This window comes from Dipodomys spectabilis, unplaced genomic scaffold (assembly GCF_019054845.1).
Source record: "Dipodomys spectabilis isolate Male_0828 unplaced genomic scaffold, ASM1905484v1 ptg000050l, whole genome shotgun sequence".
In the NCBI taxonomy this organism is placed as follows: Eukaryota; Metazoa; Chordata; class Mammalia; order Rodentia; family Heteromyidae; genus Dipodomys; species Dipodomys spectabilis.
Window position 1 is genome coordinate 6,714,914 of NW_024870727.1, and position 21,477 is coordinate 6,736,390.

Genomic DNA, 21,477 nt, shown 5'->3' on the forward strand with positions numbered 1-21,477 from the left:
CTTGTTTGCTTAAGATTTTATATTGTTTACTATTAAAGCTTAGGGTATGCTGATTAAAGTAGGAAAGTTTAATCTATAATTTTAATTCTATGAGAATAAATTATGATATATAATTTCTACTAATTACTCCATGCTTTTGATTTACAAAATTTGATTTAGCTATTTCTGGGTTCTGAGGGATAAAATTAGTAGCAGAGAGGAAATACAGCCCCAAGCTGACATGTCCAAACTGTAATGTTTTCTACAATTATATCTCAACATCTGTGTACAAGCACACTGACATTTCTGAAGTCAAACTCTCAAGGAATCACTGCTAAATCTGTGTTAAATGTTTTCTCTCTTTTATTGCCAGTCTCATCAAGAAATCTCCATGAAACACTCACATTTAGTTAGCATTAACTGGGGTAATTCCCATGGTATCTTCTTTCTACAAATAGTCTTCAGTTTCTGTCTTCAAATAATTGACAGGAATAGTTAATGCTGTGTTTTCTGAAAGCCTTCATAAAAGCTGATCCTTTATAAAGGATGATTCAGGGGTAAAGGTCCTGTATTTATACATATATACATAATACCTTTATATTTTATATATGTTCTATAAATATGTTTATATATTTTGTATTTATATATACATCTGTATTTCTATTTATACATATGCATTCATATACATATATACATCTATATGTATATGTATATGTATACATATGTATATATATGTATATATTTAACAAAATAGGGATAATAGCTTATATATTTAAACAGATAATAAAATTAACAAGAAAAATATTAACATACAAAAAGAAACAGGTAAAGAATAGAAAGAAAGCAGAAACATGCATCAGCTAATGTATAGGGAAGCCTAATTAACTCATTAAAATGTGAAGACAGCAATTTTTACCTAGCAAATCATAGTTAAATGATTAACAACAATTTTATTTACTAAATGGATGAAGTAATATTTCCCACTCATCCAACTTGCAAAGAGCTTTTAAGAACAACATAAATCTACAGAATTATCAGGATTCCCAAAGAAAAAGATTATAGCATCAGGTAACTGATATACTGAATATATATATATATATATATATATATATTCAATATATATTCAAATATGTATCCAATATATTCAAATATATATGTAAATATATATAAATATATATTTGAATATCTTGATTCGAAATTCTTTTCCAGCTTGTTTTTGTTTTGGATAAGACTATGGAGACAACCACATTTTAGAACAAAAGGTAGTCACTGTCATTAACCACATTGCATATTGAAATTTATGATTTATCATAGTGTTCATGTAAAGGATAAGCTAGTCTCAACACATTATCTTGTAAGAGAAAAGATGTAAAAATCATATAATTTAAACAAATAACAGGTAGAACACCAGACATTTTATATTAAATGTGTGTAAGTGGTAACTCCAAGTATTATTATTTCCAATGAGAATATTTTCCCCAGCATAGACAACAACAGAGGCAAAATAGAGCAAAGGAAGAATCTTCATGAGGTCAGTGAACTGAATTCAGCTCCATCCATCTTAACCCCAAGAAAAGAAGTAGAAAATTAAACTCAGGGTAGGGGCAAGCTGATCCACTCTTGTTATATTATAAACACTTTTTAATGTTTGGGGTTCTCCCAAAAAATTAATTATTTTCTTTCTCTACAGTTTATCTATGTTGCCCAGAAACCATTGACTTCCTGGAATTTTTATTAAGAATTCCAGATTCTTGCCATGCTTTTCAGATACTGTGGCCACTGCCAATAAATCCTAATAAATTTTCACTTCTTTTCCTCCGATATCATCCTAGAGAATATGATTCAGACTCAAAATTAATCACCGATCATGTTAATGGTTCCTGGGAGTTTACTTCCGATACCCCTTATTATATTAAATCAAACTTGATAGTGTGCTACATCATTGCTCAGCTGGGTTTTCATAAAAGCACTGGTATTTAATATGATTTATGCCTAGTTTTCCGTTAATATCTGCTTATTGTATGCTTTATTTTTGAAACCACCATTCCTAGCAAATGACACTACTTTAAAATCTATCATACCATAAAAATATTTTATAAGAAACATTTTACAGTAAAAAGTATCACTTATAGTTACACAATAATGTCCAGGAACAATTTATTTGGCACAATCAAAATGTTAATATTTTACTTAGAGTTGTGAGAAAGTTTATGGGCATGTATATGTTTTGCTTCTTTAAAAGATAGATTAGCTGACAATATTATTAGGAGAATTAACGTATTGGGTTTTTTTGTTTGTTTTTCTATTAAGCTTTGCAGCAAAGGGGCTGCTCTAGGCAAACCCTTTGAAGCATCTGCTGAAGATATAGCAAGCGTGGCAAGTTTCATTGAGACAAAGCTTGTCACCTGCTATCTACGAATGAGGAAGCCCGACCTTGCCCTGAATCACGCCCACAGGTAAAAAAAAAAAAGTGCTAAACCCCGCCAGCCAAAAAGCAAAGGGCACTGTCTAAACCTCTCTGATCACCATCTGTTTCATTTTAAATGAATGATGAGACAAACCATTTATGTACTGCTTTGTTGGTATAAAGCCAGGCAAATCAGGGAGACAGAGAAGAGAGCCGCAAAACAAAATGGAAGAAACAAACACTTAACAATGCTTCATAATCCAGGACAAATGAAAATGGCAGACAATTGTGGTAGCAAATTGCTATAGAGGAGATGAAGAAGGGATGTAGTATTGATCGGTAAGAAGGATTTCCAAAACTTTGGAAGAGATGAGGAATGCTAGAAGGAAGCACATGTTAGAAGAGTATGGCTTATTTGGTGAGATACCATACCTGATCCAAAGGGTATGAGCATCCTTAAAGATTTCTTTTCTGTATTTACATCCTTCCAGTGAGTGTTGTCACTGTGTTACCAAAATGCATTGTAGAATTTACCTTACCTACCTTTTCATCTATAAAAATATGTACTTAGACGGACGCTGTAGGCTCACACTTGCAATCCTAGCTAGCCTGTGCTAACTCTGAACTCCAATTAATCAGCAAGTTATGGCTCATGTGGAAGAGTGCTAACCTTGAGCAAAAAAGCTCAAGGAACATGCCTAGTCCCTGAGCTCAAGTCCCAGGACTGGTACACACACACACACACACACACACACACACACAAACTGTACCCATTCTTGTCCTATCTCCTAGAGGTTTTGTTCTTAATTTTAGCCTGTATCAAAGAGAAATTCAATAAATTGCATGCCTTTCATCTATTCCTTTCCTTCAAATTATAATGCCTCAACTCCTCCTGTCTGACCTAGAGCAATTTATCTCTAATTTTTGTGTTGCTATTTCCTGTTTTTACAACCTTATACTTCCTTTTGGATACAAATAGTGAAACTAATATGAATATGAAAACCTAATGCCTTGCTTGCTTGTAGCCGCTGGAATCCATAATTGTCAGTTATATGAAGGCCCATATGTAGGTGGGAGGTCTGCTAACACAGCAGAAGTCCTTTACAAACCCACAACCACTAGGATATGAAACTTCTACCCAAGATGTTTCACAGCTCTAACAGTGACTGGACTTGACTGGCAAAATCAGTTTGAAATTCACAAGATAACTTGCTTGAAAGAAATTCTCCACCTTAAATATAAACGATATAATCTAAACACAGATTCTCTTTGACACCAAAGGGAACTTCTGCCTTCTCTAATGTATCTAGAAATATTTTATACAATCATAGTTTCCAACCCAGTATCAGGATACATGGCCTGTCAAAGAATTTTACTCTATTTCCATTTGAAAGAGGCAGTATGGGAAAGATAGCTTGTATTTCAGAATGTCAAAAATATTGCAACGTCTGCGCTCCTAGGTTAATTTGGGAGCCCAAAAAAATGGAAGAGCTAGTGAAAACTGAGACTAGATCAGTAAATGGAAAGGGATTTATAAACAATAATTAATTCAGACACATGGAAATAAATTATCTTTCACCTTCTCCATGATTTTCAGCAGACATTAAAAAGGGTTTCCAATATGACCTACATTTTAGGGAAAATACTATAATAGTTCTGAATGTGCAGATGGGTGGGTTTTTAATAATATTTACTAATAGAAATTATATTTAATAAGTGTTTCAAATTGCATGATCATGAAAAAAGTCAATTCTTTTATTTAAAAAAATGGCAGTAGCAATGAAGAATCAAGAATACCACCATTAATCAAATATAAGACCAATAAATAAAATGCATAGTTAGTAGACTCACTGTTTAGAAAAAGAAATTTTTTGTTTTAAAACTGGGTGCTGTTTCAAGATCTTGAAATGTATTCAGAGGGAAAAAAATATCATGATGAATAGTAGTATGTTCTTCTCTATTATAATACTATTAAATTTCATATACCTCTTTCTATGGAAAAAATAATTTTTGCTTGTAAGTTGAGCATTAAGTAAGAAATGCAAATCGATAAAGGTTAAACAGTCAATTCATACAATTAATAATGCACCAAGAGAAATAAATCATTTTACTGGGCTTGTCATGATGCAGTACTATAAAAATCAGTGTATATGATTTTCATATGAAAACATTTTACCAGATCCCAGATTTTAAAACAAAGTCTGAAATATAATCAATAAATACATTTTGCAAAATTAATTAATTAATCAGGATACTTAGACTATAAATAGCAACAACCATTAGTTATACATTGAATGCCAAATTATACTTTTGTATTACAGCTACATTGTGATGGTTGATAACTAATCATGGTTTGAAATTAAAATATTCCTTTTTTGCATTTATTTGCATTTGCTGAAGCATCCTCTCTTTAATTTCATGTAAATGTAAGGTCTACTGCATATCTTTAGGCATCTTGTTAACACACAAATTAGCTTAAAAATTACCGTTGTAGGTTTGCTTCTGATAAGAATGAATGCACGCTGTTTTGTCATGTAGAAGACTACAAGAACCATAACTTTCCAGTTTATAGATCAACAAAGATACATTTGGGAATCAATCAGCATGTATTGTCAGTTAAATAATGAGTGACACAAAGCCCTAGACACAATTGTTATCAAAAATCACTTTTTGCTTGTAATGAATGCAAGAATACAAATAGAGATATCATTTTTCATTTCAGCCAAAAGTGAGATGTAGACTCACCAGTCAAGACATGAGCTCTCTCCTGAATCAGACTAGGGCCACTGTTTTTCAGTAGAGATTTGAACATTCCTGAGATGGGTTCCTAGTTACACTTGCCTCCTCAAAAACACAAAGCTTGCTGGAACTCTTTCCATGACTCTTCCTCTGTATTCCCCAGTTGTAGTTCTTCTTTGTTGCCAAATTGCTGCCACAAGGTGGCAGGCAATATGAAATCGAAGTTTTAAGTTCCAAGTATGTGGAAAGCTGCTATTTTTAACACTGTTCTATGATAGTGACATACAATCATTTTTCATTGAGCAAATAACAGAAGGCTGTTTCTGGGTTGGACCTCAGGCTAGTAGTTATAAACTGAAATACACAAGATACCAACAGAAGTACAAAACAAAAGCAAAAAGTACATTAGTATTAGTAAAAGCATGAGATAAGTACAGACTGTAATCAATATTGTGAAGAAAAATATAATTTCATAATGTAGAAGCACAGAGACTGAAATCTGACTCCTACTCACAACTTAGCCTGAGCTTCATTTCTGTAACTTTTGGTTATAATTATTGGCCCTATTTCAGAAATATTATTTTTGAAAATTATATATGGATCCATGGATTCTTTTAAAAATTCTAGCCATGACAGAATTGCTGTTACTGAACCTGGGTTACTGCTGCAAACAACTTTTGCAGAACTGGACAAAATATATGAACAAACAGTTTTTCAAGCATTAGACAATTTTTAGACTAGCACTGAACTTTGAAAGAAAGGAATTATCCATAGTGATCTCCACCACTGTCTCAGCTTTTTACTGGTTTTATTTTCATACCCTAATTATGGAGACCAAGTTGAAATACGGTCTTCCTGAAAGGAAGGGACATAGATTTGAAGAGCTGACCACCAGCTATGCTGTTATTTTCAAGCGAATGACTGAAGAGGTCAAGGCTGCACTGAAGCACAGTGGCACAATCTGACCAGGTACTTACTATAGGCTCCTAGCCAAAGTCCAAGACAGGCATGTAAGGAGGGAAATTCCATGCAGCAGGAATTGCTATACAGAAATACTGGACAGCCAATGATGGTAGGAGATGCTTTTGGGCCATAGTAAAGTCTAAGAAATGTCATGTTGAAGGGTAGGAGCATGACCTGTAGAAAGGGCCACACCTAACCAGACACTGGTGGCTCACACCTATAATCCTAGCTACTCAGGAGGCTGAGATCTGAAGATCACAGTTCGAAGCCAGTCTGGGCAGGAAAGTCAGTGAAACTCTTACATCCAATAAACCACCAGAAGTGACTCTTTTGCCAAGTGGTAGAGAGCTGAGGGACAGCGCCTAGACCCAGATTTCAAGCCCCAAGACCAATAAAAATTTTAAAAATAACTAAATAAAAGGGCCACTCTTTGGCTTGAAAGCCAAAGTAAACCTATTCCAGCAATGGCTTAAAACTAATCTTGATTAGAGCAAGAGTATCTGCTATTTAGTTCTCTAACAGAAAAATCCTGACATTTTCTCAGGGAGGATATCATAAATCTAGTTTCCTTAGAAAATTTCATCCATGATGTCCAGCTTATAGCTAAAAATCACTACACATGCAAAAAAGTATGAAAATGAGACTACTTACAAAAATAATCAGTCCATTCATATAGATCCCAAGATGATCCTATTGGAATTATTAGGCAAGGTTTTAACAATGCCATGAAAATATTATATATTCAAGGACCTTAAGGTAAAAAAAATGTTATAATTATAAGGAGATGAGACTAAACAGAAACAGTCAAAATTATAGACAAGAATAAATTAGATGCTACTCATACATTAACAAAATATCTGACACTTCAAAAGCACTGATTGACTAACATCAGATTGGAGACTGTTAAAGAAAAGGTTAGAGAAGTTGAGGGCAAATCAATAAAAATTACCCAACATGAATATAAGGAGAAAGAGATTTTAACAAGTTTATCCATATGTTAGTATCCTGTCTTCAAGGATTAGTAATAAGCAACATTGTATATATATAATTGAATACCCAGAAGAAGGGAAGGAGAATAAGAGCAAAAAAAAAATCTATTAAATTTCCCAATTTTGTTACTTTTTAAATAAGAAAATCCAGTAGCCTCAACTGGGAAAAATATACAGAGAACTATATTTAAACTATACCAAGAGGAAGAGAAGCTATGACAGTAGCCAGAGAAGTGGTGCAAGAGAATGGTGCTGCAGACTACAGACAACTTTCCATTGGAAATTATGGATTTCAAAATCTAATGGAACAACTGTTGAAAGAAAAGTGTGAAGCCAGAATTGCCATTTCAGCAAAATATTACTAAAAAACAAGATCAAAATTTAAAAATCCATAAAATTACAGTTGAAAGGTTATTCCCAAGTAAAACTGCACTATTAGAATGCTGAGAGATATTTCATATTTTAAGAAATTGCAATAAATTGAAACTTGGATCTGCATTAATAATTGAGCAGCACCAGAATAACAAATGCTTGAGTAAATCTAAATGACTCAAAAAACCTTTTTAAAGATGAGTGCTTCTGCTGAAAATAATACCATTTTGCAAAATTGTCTAAAGTAAGAATATTAGAAAAAATAAGATTGTGTGTTTTGATATAAGAGAGCTATAATACCACAATGACCTGTTAACTTTACTACACTGAGGTGTTTAGAAGAGATAACACAATATTAACTTCAAATATGCTGTGATAAATGAACGATATTTCTTATAATGTCTAGAGTAACGATTAAAAAGAATAAAAATGTATTTAGTGTTGAATTGAAATCCCTCTGTACAACTACTAGAAATAATAATAATAAATATTTTAAATATACCTAGGAATGGGGCTGGGAAGGTGGCTCAGTGGCAGAGTGCTTGCCTTGCATGCCTGAGGCCCTGGGTTTGATTCCTCAGCACCACATAAGCAAAAAGAAAAAAGCCAGAAGTGGCGCTGTGGCTCAAGTGGTAGAGTGCTAGCCTTGAGCTGAAGAGCTGAGGGACAGCGCCCAGGCCCAGAGTTCAGGCCCCACGACCGGACCCAAAAAAAAGATAAATATACCTAGGAAGCCAGTAAAGGGCTTAAATTTATTTAATATTTACATAATTGAAAATAAATCAAGAAAGAAGACTGAAGAGAACAAAATAATAAATGGGGGTACTAGGAAGCAATCACAAAATAGAGAACTCAAATCATATTGATAATTACATTAAACATGATATATTGTTTAAACTTTCCAGTTTCACAGCAACTGTCATGATTTCACTACACATTATTTACAGAGAACATCAAGTGAAAGATACATATGTACATATACACCATAAAACAGAAAAAAAATTCCATTAAACTCTTCTATGTTACTACCAAAGTAGATTTCACAAAAAGGCATATTACCAGAGATAAAATATGATGAATGAAATTTCAAAACTTTTGAAATATTAACAAATTTATTCTAAAACCACAATGGAATTACATAAGAAGTCCAATCATGTTTAAATAACTAGAAAATCCTCCTGAATAGTTGGAAAGTAATTGATGTATTTTTGACTTATGGGTCAAAAATAATGAAACAAATGAAAAACTTCAACATTTATTATCCTTGGCGTGCAGAAATAACTTTTCTTTGCTGCCTCTATATTTTCCCTCTGAAATTCAAATAAACTACCGTTTCTGAATCTCAAAAGATACTAGGCTCATATTTTATTTCAATTCTACCATTAATAACAAAACAGGTTGTTTTCACTGGTATTAATAAACTTTGTATTTTTATAATGATAACTATTTTAAAATATTCTTTGCAAACCTAATAGATAATCAACAAAGTAGATACTTTGGCACTGTCTATGAAAATACAATTTTTGAAGTGTCATTCTCTAATATTGACTATTAAAATGTTCCCCAGTTATATCAGCTGATAGCACGACAAAACCTCATAAGTTGTAGATTGAATTAGTTGTTATAGAAGTAATATGAAAATTCTACAGATTTGTTGCAGATCTCAAAAAGTTAGATATTTTAAACGCAATGTTTTCTTTGTTATTATTACTCAATGATTAAAACCTGGCCATTAATTTCAGTAGGTCTATAGCATCAGAAAAAAAAATTTTAATTCTAAAGCTTCTGGAGGAAACTAAACAAACCCAAATACTATACTAAAACAAAAGGTGATGTTGCTGGTGCCAATCTCTACTCCCCCCGCCTCTCTCCCTCTCTCTTTCTGTTTCTCTGTCTCTCCCCGCCCCCCTCGCTCGCTGGCTCGCTCACTCGCTCGCTCTTTGCTCTCGTTCTCGCTCTCTCTCGGACTGTAAGTAGCTGTGCAAAGTAGTTTCAATTCAACATGTCTCCAGTTTCTTGGTATGCACAGATATACAGGTTGCTAAGCAACAATGCTGGTATTACTGATGAAGCATAATAATTAGGAACACAAGTATGAGTGTGTGATTGTGTGTGTGTGTGCCTGTGTGTGTGTACCAGTGTGCCAGTTCTGTGGCTTGAACTCAGAGCCCAAGAACTGTCCCTGAGCTTTTCCACTCAAGGCTAATACCACTTGAGCAACAGCTACACTCAGGGGTTTTTTTTTGTTGTTGTTGTTTTGGTGGTTAGTTGAAGAGTCTTATAGATTTTTCCTGGCTTCAAACTGTGATCCTCAGATCTCAGGCTCCAGGGTAGCTAAGATTGCAAGCATATGACCCATGGTATATGATTTTATATATGCATAAATATATGACACGTCTATAAATTATGTAAGATCATATAAAGATAGATATATATCTACGTATCAAGAAAGAAAAGAAAAAAACAGAAGGAAGAAAGGAAGGAAGGAAAGAAGGAAGGAAGGAAGGAAAGAAGGAAGGGAGGGAGGGAGGGAGGGAGGGAGGGAGGGAGGCATCAGACAGAGAAAAAAAAGAACTCATGGTATCTTTCTTTGGAAAAACACATAGGCAATTGTTTTAATGATATTACCATTCATTCATAAACATCTACATTGTTTATGCTCATTTTCATCAACTATAAAAAAATTCCTGCTAGCTAGAAAAATCCCTACTGCTTCCTGACTTACTGATTTCTCCTTTCAGTTAAATGAAATAATAGCAATATATGTTTGTACTATCTTGCAAGTGTCTATACTTATGGAAAGTTATACATTTGGCTTTTTCAAAGAGTTAGGTACATTAAATACTGTGTGGATGTCTCTGCCTTTTGTTATTGTTTATCCATGAAAATGAATCTACCTATATAAAAAGATTCTCCCAAAACTGGGGGCATGATTTCAATGATTTTGTACCTACTTAGCAAGCACAAACCCCTGAGTTCAAGCTCCAGTACCATAAAAATATTACTAAAAGCCAGGTGTGGTGGTTGATAACATAAATCCTATTTACTCAGGAGGCTGAGATCAGGAGGATTGTGGTTTGAGTCCAGTCCAGGAAAAATGTTCACCAAATTCCAGCAAACAGCTTGGCATGATGGTACATGCCTGTCATCCCAGCTATGCAGCCAGTGTAAATAAAGTAATTGTGTCCAAGGCCAGTCTGAGCATAAATGTGAAAACTTATTTATAAAGTAACTAAAGTAAAGAGGGCTAAAGGTATAGCTCAAGTGGTGAAGTGCCTGCTCAGTAAACACAAGGTCTTAAGCTCTAACTGAAGTATTAAAAAGAAAAAAATACTTAGATGATAGATTAGATAGATATTTTTTACTGAAGATGACATTGAATACTTCAAGTTTTTCTTTAAACCCTAGAATTAACATGACAATTGCTACAGAAGAGCAAATATTGTGTTTACTGAACCACATTGCAAGGAACAACCACTTAAAAAGTTAACCACTTAAAAAGAAACCTTTCTCAGGCTGGGTTCCAATGACTCACACCTGCAATCTTACTTATTCAGGAGACTGAGATCTGAGGACCACAGTTCAAAGCCAGCCCAGGCAGGAAAGCCTATGAGACTTACCTCCAATAAACCAGCAAAAACCAGAAGTAAAGGTGTGGCTAAAGCACCAGCCTTGAGTTAAAAAAAATCTAAGCAAGAGTATGAGGCCCTGAGTAACAGTAACAGCACACTCACACACACACACATTCTCAGGCAGAGAACAAAGAAAGCATCCTATGAATACCTACCAAAGGCAAGTAAGAATAAGACTTATATGAAACCTGGCTTAATCCTTTTAAAAACATCATGATGTAGTTTTCACAGGTAGGAATAAGACATCCGTAACATCTGTGATACCACAGTCAGTTTTCTTCCTAAAAAAATAAAATAAAAAAATCATTGACAAAGATCGAAAGGGTGACATTGATCAAGATACATTGTATGTATAAACTGCTTTGGTGAATGGCAACCCCTTTGTACAACTACTTATAATAAAAAAAATTCCCCCCAAAAAACCTGGCAGTTATCTCATTCCACTCTGAAAAATGATTTTTTAAATCACACCATCTTGAAAATCTGAAGGAACTGCTATGCAGACCTGAGCAGGGATGAGGTGTGGTAAACACTGTCCCCATAGTCATCCAGCCTGGCTTTGCCAAATGTTCTGGAAAGCCTTGCTTTCCTCGTGCAGATGTACAGATAATGACATTACAGACATCTACAATGCTTAAATACCAACATTCCACTTGCACACACATCCTCCACCAACTTCCTTTCCTGACCATGGAAGACTTTGACTATCCCTTGAATTAATAAAAACAGCTTTGCAATGTATACACATTGCCTTCTTTAGAGAAAAAGCAGGAAAAAGGAACAATACATATTAAAGCAAATCAATTCTGAAAAGAAACTAAAATGTGTCCCAATATGGTGCACACAGCTGTACGTCTTCAAGTCATCATTTGAATAGCTTAGTAAGAACAGGAGAAAAAGGACTCAGATGGCTGAGACATCTTGCTAGAAATTTCTGGAAAAGAAGGAGGATAAAGAGGAAGAAGAAGAAAAGGACTGTTTAAAAAGAGATGAAAATATTTTAACAATAGTTTATTACCTTTAAGTAGTTGTACAAAGGAGTTGCATTTAATGACGGTTTACTGATTGATGAGTCTTTTTTTTTTTCCATTTTGGTTGGCCTGAACTCTGGGCCTGGGCGCTGTCCCTTAGCTCTTTAGCTCAAGGCTAGCGCTCTACCACTTGAACCACAGCACCACTTCTGCCTTTTTCTACTTACGTGGTGTGTATGTGGTTCCTAGCCAAACCCAGGGCCTCATGCATGCAAGGCAACCACTCTACCACTGAGCCACCTTCCCAGCCCTAGGAGTCTTGATCAGTGTCATTTTTTCAATATTTTCACCCATCCCTTTTAACCTGCTCCTTCCCTCACTCTTCTTGATTTTGTAGAATACACATTGGGTTCTTGACGACATTATCCCCTGCCCTTCTCTCTTTCATTCATCTTCCACTCTCCCCACCATCCCCTTCTCACCTCTTTTGAATGCCCCTTTCCTGGAATTTATTTTGTTGAACTTTGACTGTCTTTCTAAGAAATTATACTATTTAAGCCCTCCCTTGAATCTACCATATTTCAGTTAATACATCTGCACAAACTTGCATACCACCCACCTAATGTATGTATTTATTCGTTTAGGAACTAATTCTAACTTCTCCATGAGCAAAACCATGCAATCTTTGTCACTTAACGGAATTTTTTTCCAGGTCTTTCCATTTCTTTACAAATGGTAGAATATTATTCTTTCCAATACATGAGTAAAATTCCTTTGTGTATGTATACCACATTTCTTAATCACTGGTCCATTGAGGGGGTGTTCTGGGCTGACTCGAGAGCTTGGCTATGGTGACTAATGCGGCAGTTGAAGCTCTTGGCCATATTACCTAAGGTGGGCTCACACATTTCTGGTCTCAGTTGATCCTCCAACCTCAGTTTCCATATGCCATGACTATGCCATCATGCCTGGCTAAAAGGAGAAAAGTTTTAAGACACAATAAAAGCAGAAAAGGAAGCTTGGGCCCTTCTTGAACCTCCTGTAGTGGGAAGGTTCTGAAATCACATCACCTTCCCTTAGCCTGGCCAAATTGCATTCTCTAGATGACATCTATTTACCTATATTAAATATATTTTTGCTATAGAAGAGTTTGATTCATTAATTAATCAACAGGGAAATAGCCCTGCCTACTCTTGTCTTCATTATACTTGGTCTTTTCTTCCATGTCTCTCTTCAAGTTGATCACCTTCATTTTTTACTTCTCACATTAGCATTCACTATGTTTCTTCTAACAGTTTAGCCTAACCTCAATTCTGAAATCAGTGTCCATTTGGCCCTAATTTCACTTTTCCCTTTTTCTCATGGACCAATAGAGTTCATGCCCGTAATCCTAACTATTCAGGAGGCTGAGCTCTAAGGATCGCAGTTGCAAGTCAGCCCAGGGACAGGAAAGTCCCCGGGATTCTTATCTCCAAAAGGCCAGAAGTAGAGGTGTGGCTCAAGTGGGAGAACACCAGCCTTGAGCAAAAAAGCTAAGAAATTGCAACTTGGTCCTCAATTAAGCCCCAGTTCCACTGTTCACATGCACACACATGCACGCACACGCAAAGTGGTTCACAAAAAAAAATGTACTCATTACCTTACTTATGTAACTGACTGTAATCTCTCTGTACATGACCTTTACAATAAAATAAAATAAAGAGGATAGTATTGTTTTGTCATGTTACATCTGTGAAATATTTGTTATTAGCCATTTGTTTCCTGCTTTGGACTTCCAGTGACATCTTCAGAAAACAGATGAAGGGCACTGATGTTCTTTCCAGGCCGAGTAGTGCCTTCAAGAGGGACATTGTTCATTTTGATACCGAAGCTGGCAAGAAGGCTCTCTGTGGGTGGGTGTGTTCTTATGTTATCTTAAGATGATTCATTTATATTAGTTTTCCACTCGCTAATATACCAGCTCTAAAATCCATTCTGATGGGTTGAGAGAGTCACTTAACCTTTCTGTAAATCCATTCTTTGGAAATTCTCACTGGGGTCTTAAAAGCATTCATGTACTTACAATTTTTAAATGTCCTAAAACATGTAAGTAATGTGGCCTGAGGTTAGCATGAATAATGAGAGCAGGGAAGATATGTTTGTTTCTATTTCCTGATCTTCCTGCAGGATCAACTAATGGGCAAAGAAAGGTTCTAGGCTGGCAAGAAATTCTGCCAGCTGGGTACAATGGCTTATGCTTGTAATCTGTACTATTCAAGAGCCACATATAAACATGATTTTTACAGTTGCGATACAGTGGGAGTGAACATCCCTTAAAACTGTGCTGGTTCAATTTGGAAATGGAGTGGTCTTACTTCTCTTCTAAGTTTACAGCTATTAATATTTTGCAACATCAATAGTATATGTATCCCTGGAGGGACACTTCCTCTGTTTTAATATTGGTCTGGACCTATTCCAGTTGTATTTGTGTGTGTTTGTGTGTGTGTGTGTGTGTGTGTGTGTGTGTTTTGTTTTTTGGTTCCATTTTGAGGTTTGAATTCAAGGCCTGGGCATAGTCTCTGAACTTCTTTGGCTCAAGGCTTAGCACTCTACCGCTTGAGCCACAAATCCACTTCCAGCTTTTTTGTTTTTGGTAGTTTATTGGAGAGAAAAGTCTTGGAAGACTTTCCTGCCCTAACTGGCTTCAAATTGCAATCTTTAAATCTCAGCCTCTGAGTAGCTAGAATTATAGGCATAAGCCACAAGTATGCAGCTTCTATTCTATTCTAATATGTCTTTTTTTACATGTCAAGGTAGCAGATCTTTGTGAAGACATTAAAAACTGGAAGGACAGAAGAAAGGAAGAAAGGAAGGAAGGGAGGAAGGGAAGGAGGGAGGGAGGGACGAAGGAAAGGTGGAGAAGGAAGGGAACCCTATTAGGGTTGGTAGCATGGCTCAGATGGTAGAGCACCAGCCAATGAACAAAAGTGTCAGATACCAAGTTCAAATCCTGGTCTTGGACAAAAAAAAGAAAAATGAGTACAGTGTCTTAGGGCTGGGACACGGCTCAGTGGCAGTGTCTGCCTCCCAAAATGGCTTCCCCAGTGTTTTCCCAGCCCCTCCCCCAGCACTGAAATCTCTTATGAGACCTACAGGCTATCTGATGTGAATGTAACAAGAGATGAACTCAGATCAAGCCAATAAAAACTCAGATGCCAATCCATATTCAAGGTACAGCATTTGCCAAGCGGCGTTTCATATTTTAAATTCTCTTCTCCTTGTTCAGACTGATAAGCATCTGACAGAACCAAACATATGTTTTCATAATGTCTTCATTAAGATCATCAGCCAAACAAGTTTTCTTTTTTTCAATAATTGATATGCTGAAAATATATAGAGATACAAACCGTATTGGTACAAATTTCTGTTCTGGTACAAACCATGTGGAAATAGGGCACCTTTTGGCAGTAAGAAGAGGTGGAGTCTAAGATATACAGATGGAATTACTATCCTGATTTTAAAAAAAGATGCTACTGTACTAATAGAATATTCTACTCATGAGAAATTAGCTCACTATAGACCCTAATCCCCTTGTGCCTTAATATTTCAACCCTCTGGAACTGTGATCAATAAATGTACATTGCTTATTTTTTAAAAAATCCCTTGTTCATTTGCCTGAACTGGCTCTCTCTCTAGTTCTGTCCCTTAGAAGAGCTGAGGACTGGAAAAGATAGGTCTCCCACTGACTTTTCACAATTCATGAGGGCACAGGTATTTCATTGATAAATCACAGCATTAACGACATATTATCAGCCTCAATGAACGTCTGGCAAATTCTGTGGTGTCACTGTTACCGCTTTCTTTCGTTTTGGGTTCTTTTTTTAAATTATAAAGTTGATGTATAGAGTGGTTACCTAAGGAAATAAGTACAATTCTTGTTGAATATTGTTACCCCCCCTCCCTTGTTTCATTATCCCTCCCACCTTCTGACTCCCCTCCCCCCCAAGTTGTAAAGTTCATTTCTAACATGTTGCCTTGTGAGTATCACTGCTGCACTGGTTCATACTTTTGTCCTTCGTCCCACCATTTCTGTGATTCCCCTTCCCTTTCCTAAATCAGATAAACTTATATACTGAATTCAGAAAGAGTGACCAAACCAAAGGTGAGGGGAGAAACAAAGAAAAATAACTGCATATAGTACACTAAGAGAAAAAAAACTCTTTTTCTCTTTATCTTGTAATTCATTTCAATTAGCATCATTTTATATTTATATGATCATATATATATATACTTATATGTACATAGTTATTAAGTTATTGTGATCCTCTGTTAGAACTAGGCTAGACATATAATAATTATTACAAATGATGGAAAACAGCAAGCCTATATTTCTTTGGGTTAGGCTTACTTCACTTAATATGATTTTTTTCAAGTCTTTCTGTTTCCTTATGAATGGGGTTAGATCATTCTTTCTGATGGAAGCATAGAATTCCATTTTATATATATATATATATATATATATATATATATATATATATATATATATATATATATATATCACATTTTCTTGACCCATCCATCCACTGAAGGGCATTTGGATTGATTCCATGTGTTGGCTATGGTAATTAATGCTGTAATGAACATATGTTCACTATCTGTCCAACAGACAAGGGCCTCATATATAAAATATACTTAGAGCTCAAAAAATTAAACCCCCCCAAAACAAATCTTCAAAGAAATAATAATCCCTTTAATAAGTTGAATAAAGAAGACTTAAAGAGAGACTTCGCTGAAGAGGAAATAAGAATGGCCAATAGACACATGAAGAAATGCTCAACTTCTCTGGCTATAAAAGAAATACAAATCAAAACAACATTGAGATACCACCTCACCCCAGTTAGAATGGCTGTAATCAAGAAATCTAAGAACAACAGATGCTCAAGGGGTTGTGGCCAAAAGAGAATGCTACTACACTGTTGGTGGGAATGTAAACTTGTTCAGTCACTCTGGAAAACAGTATGGAGGTTCCTCAAAAAACAAAACATAAGAGCTCCTCTATGATTCAGCAATCCCACTCCTGGGCATTTATCCTAATTACCATAAACAAGGTTACACTAAGGCTACCAGCACAACTGCTCTAATTCCCTACTCATTTCCCCTACTGCTTTGGTAACATAGTTCTTCCTATATACTCTGTCTTGGGCCTCTGGTCTCAGTTTACACAGAAGTCTTATGAAGGATCATGTGTTAAGCAAGATATCTCTATAGATAGATAGATAGATAGATAGATCTATATAGGTATAGATTCACAGATATATAGATAGGTATAGATAGATAAAGATAAATCTATATAGATATGTCTATAGATAGAGATAAAGATATATCTATATATAGATATATACAGATCACATATATGTATATATATCACACCATACATATATGTATCAAGCCATATATATATAATATATACATCACACCTTTAAATTGAAATCCCTTTGTACAGCAACTTAAAGACAATAAAATCAATTATGTATATATATTTTAAAACAAATACAACACACAAACACAAAATATCACCTTTAGTGTAAGTCAACATTCTTCTTGGGGACCCTTAACTTTGATACACTTCCTGTAAATTTTCCTTATGGGAAAAAATGCAGTTCTCATCTCTTTACTAGGTCAGCTAGGCAACATAATTTGTAGTTGGATATTACTATGCTTATGATATTAGCAGTTATGAAGCATTTGTGACCAGATCTGAATAGTACAGAAGAGACTTGAACTCACTGTAATGTTTGATTTTTTTTGAGTGTTGAATGATACAGCATCCACAGATCAAAGAAGCTTCATACATATATATAATAGATGTATAATATATAATAAATATATATATAATAAATAAACCCCTCACTACATACTTAGCCTCAGTCTTCTACTTTTTTAGATTCCTGTACTCTTGCCTTATAGAAGCCTAAAATGAGCTTCTGTGAGCTTACCCTTTGCTTCTGGAATGTGTTCAACATGTGTACGCTCTCAGAAAGTAGCTCATGATTTTCACAGAAGGGGAAAAAAAATGTAGGATAGTACTAAGAATTTACATATATATACCTCTAAAAAGGGAGATATTTTTCTTTTAGGACAGAGTGTAAAATGATGCAATAATATAATGCAACTGTTAGGTTTTTAAAAAGAGATAGCCAAGTAAGAACAGCAGCACACACGTGGTATTCAGGTAAGGGGGTAGGTTTATTCAGTAGACCTGCTGGGACCGGGCAAGGTTGGCACTCCACATGACTGGGAAAGGCCTGGGAAAGAGAGAGAGCTGGGAAAGAGAGAGAGGAAAGAGAGAGAAAAGAGCTTGAGAAGAGCTAGACAAGAGCAGAGAGAGAGAGCGTCTGGGCCTGGGCTAGGCCTTATCTAGGGTATGGGCCGAGAAAGGTGTGGCCACATCAAATTCAGATGTGACCTCAGCGGATGCAGATGTGACCTCTTCCAGGTGTCCCAGTTGCCTAGGTAACGCAGGTACTGGGTGGAGACTTTGCTCGAGAGGGTGGAGTCTGCTGGCCATCCAGGAGCAGACCTTACAGCAACTACCAAACAAATGTGTGCCATGTGCCTCTTCACCTTCAGTCTTACAGCTTTCATCTGCATTCTGGCTATTTACTGACATAGTAAGACTCAAAATGTAGACTGAGGACCCCATTATATATCTTGCTTAGATCTATTTTCAGCTAGCCTTCTACCTCTTGAGCCATGCCTCCAGCCCCAATTTTTTTGGTTATTTGCTTTTTTAAAGTGATAAAAAGTCTTAATGGATTTCTCTGCCCGTGCTGGCTTTGAACAATGACATGATCCTCCCATCTCAGTCTCCTGAGTAGCTAAGATTACAGGCATGAGCCACTGGCACCTAACTACTCCATTTGTTTTGAAACACTATTGGAGATCACAAGGAGTACTGCTTCTGTGGGTTATCCTTGTAAATGTTTCCAATACAGAAATTTAATCTTCCTTAGATATGTATTTTAATGTTTTTTTTCTTTCATGCATGTGTTTCTAACACATTTATAAGATTATCTCTTTGTTACTTTGTATGTCCCTCCCCCACAGTATAACCCCTGCTTTCACTATATTTGATGTCAGTATAACTTGTGGAGGAGATGGGGAAAAACCAGTTGTTTAAGGATACAGGTGGACCTGTTGCAACAATGAGAAGTACAAGTTGTCATGTCCAAAACGAGCTTTACAACGTTGGTGGGGGGGGGGGGGGAAGGGGGGGAAGGAGAAGGATTGGGATTGGGGGGAGGGGGGAGGCTGGGAAGGGATGTGAAGGGGAAACAAAGGAGGAGGCTGCAATGCTTGGTAAGAAATGTACGCATTATCCTGCCCATGTAACTGTAACTCCTCTGTACAGTATGTTCACAAATAAAATTAAATTAAATTTAAAAAAAAATTTAATCTTAGAAATTAAGTACATCTATTTAGACATCTGAAATCTCAATAAATCTATACAATATTATAAGTATACATTTTATGAAAAATGTTTTTAAGAAATCAGGCCTAAGAGAAATAGCATGCATCTTTCCACATAATGTCTGTCATAAGAAAAGAATGCTGAGCTTTCATATCTGATTCTGCATTCAATCTGTTACAATATGGTCAAGTAGTAGGAACAAAATCCAGTCTCACACAAGGCATATGTAGTTTTAAAAAAAGATAATTTAATCATTTCAAAGGCTTCTCATATAATTCCAAATATTCTTGGACACCTTGCCAAGACTTAAAGATCAACTGCAATATGGATTCTTAAGTTGTATTGGTTAACTTTGTACTGCATCTCTAAGGTTAAAAGCCATTGTTCAATCTTGCGTTTTGAATGGATTGCTTGCCCATTTCATGTTTTCCTGTTTTCATCTATTGGTCATTTGGAAAATATTATACACATGTCAAAATTTTGTTTCATTATGCAATACCCAATTGAAAAGCATACTGTTCATACAACAAATCTTAACTTTAAAAAAAGGTCCTTTAAGCATTGGGAGGCTGTCAAAAACACAGTTACAGATGTAAGTTTTCCTAAATTCCAATTTTTGCTTAAAAGCTCAAACTTTTATCCTTGGCAATAAATACTGTCAGTTGTGTTCCTTTAAGTGAAGGCACTCATTTCATTTGCAAGAAAATGTCTGCCAAATTCCTAGTCTGATAATCATGGTTTATAAGTCATTCTTCCAAGTAAAACATGCTGTTCTATGAGCTCACTGGCTAAGTCATTCAAAAGTAAACAACAGCACAAGTGCTTTTCTTGGAGGCATCCGCCACATTTTGACATGGAAAAGGCTTAATGCATACCTCCTATCCCATCTTAACAAAAATTAAAAAGAAATCTCTTTAAGGATTAAGATTTATAAAAAAATAATAAAACCCACATTGATGGAGTTAAGATCAGTTGATGGTGAAGAATATACTGAATGATGAATGAACAGTCTGGTATTACTGGTTGGATCATAAGAGAAAACAAAGCCATCATGGCCTTTAAAATATCAGTGCAAATATCAATGGAGCAAAACAGGAAAACAGTGCATTGCTGTTACAGTGAAACTAGCTTTAAGCTTATGAACCAGTGGAAAGTGTCTCAGGGCCCTGGGCAATCAGTTTGAATTCAGGGCTTTCTTAGGAACCTCCCCGCTTTCATTCCTCTCTTCTTTCTTCAGAACAGTTGCAACAATAGTGTTTCTGCAAATATGTTTTCCATGAGGTGCTTGCTAGTAATCCTTGAAGCATTAGTAATTTTTTCCCATAAAATTGAAATTTCTTTCACTAATGAGAGCCAGCGTGTCACAGACTTCTACCTTCCCAGATGATTAACTTACTGCGTTAGCCAAGTCATTTACATGACAAATTTTAATGTGATTTACCATCAATCACTACATCAGTTTGGGACTACTTTCCCAACTGGAGCATGCAACCTTCTTTTCCTCAAAGTGACCATTTCAAAACAAAGCTTAAAATCCATGTCCCTCTCATTACCTTCTAGATTAACGCCTTTCAAATTTTAAACATTCTTTTTTCCTCCATCTTCTTTGTCTGCACCCCACCATTTAACTGTTGGAAGCTTCAGTTTGTTTATTGCTGCTTGTGTTTGTATTTTTGTGCGATTTATTTTTTTACAATTAGGTTAATATGTTTGCTTTTGGACTGATCACTTATGATTCAACATAATATTTCAAACAAGTAGTACAGTATATGGTATTGCCATTTTATTCACAGAAATGCCACTACTTCTAAAGATATCTAGAAAATGAATTCTTTCCAAAGTGATGTGCTCTGACATCATTATTTAGCACAATGAGTCTGAATGGATTGGGCCAAAGAAGATCAAATGTCAAAATAGAGAATTTAGTCATCTTAGTCCATAAAAAGTAGGAGTATGTGTTCTGAAGGCAAATTAT

General features: G+C 35.5%; 1 protein-coding gene across 1 annotated transcript in view; it reads left to right on the forward strand.

Annotated features, from left to right (window-relative positions):
- Positions 1-21,477, forward strand: part of Spata16 (spermatogenesis associated 16) — a 197,116-nt gene that overhangs the window by 52,596 nt on the left and 123,043 nt on the right. The window contains exon 2 of the mRNA XM_042678915.1: positions 2,290-2,435. Within this exon, the coding sequence (XP_042534849.1) occupies positions 2,290-2,435 (146 nt within the window). The remainder of the gene's footprint in view (positions 1-2,289; positions 2,436-21,477) is intronic.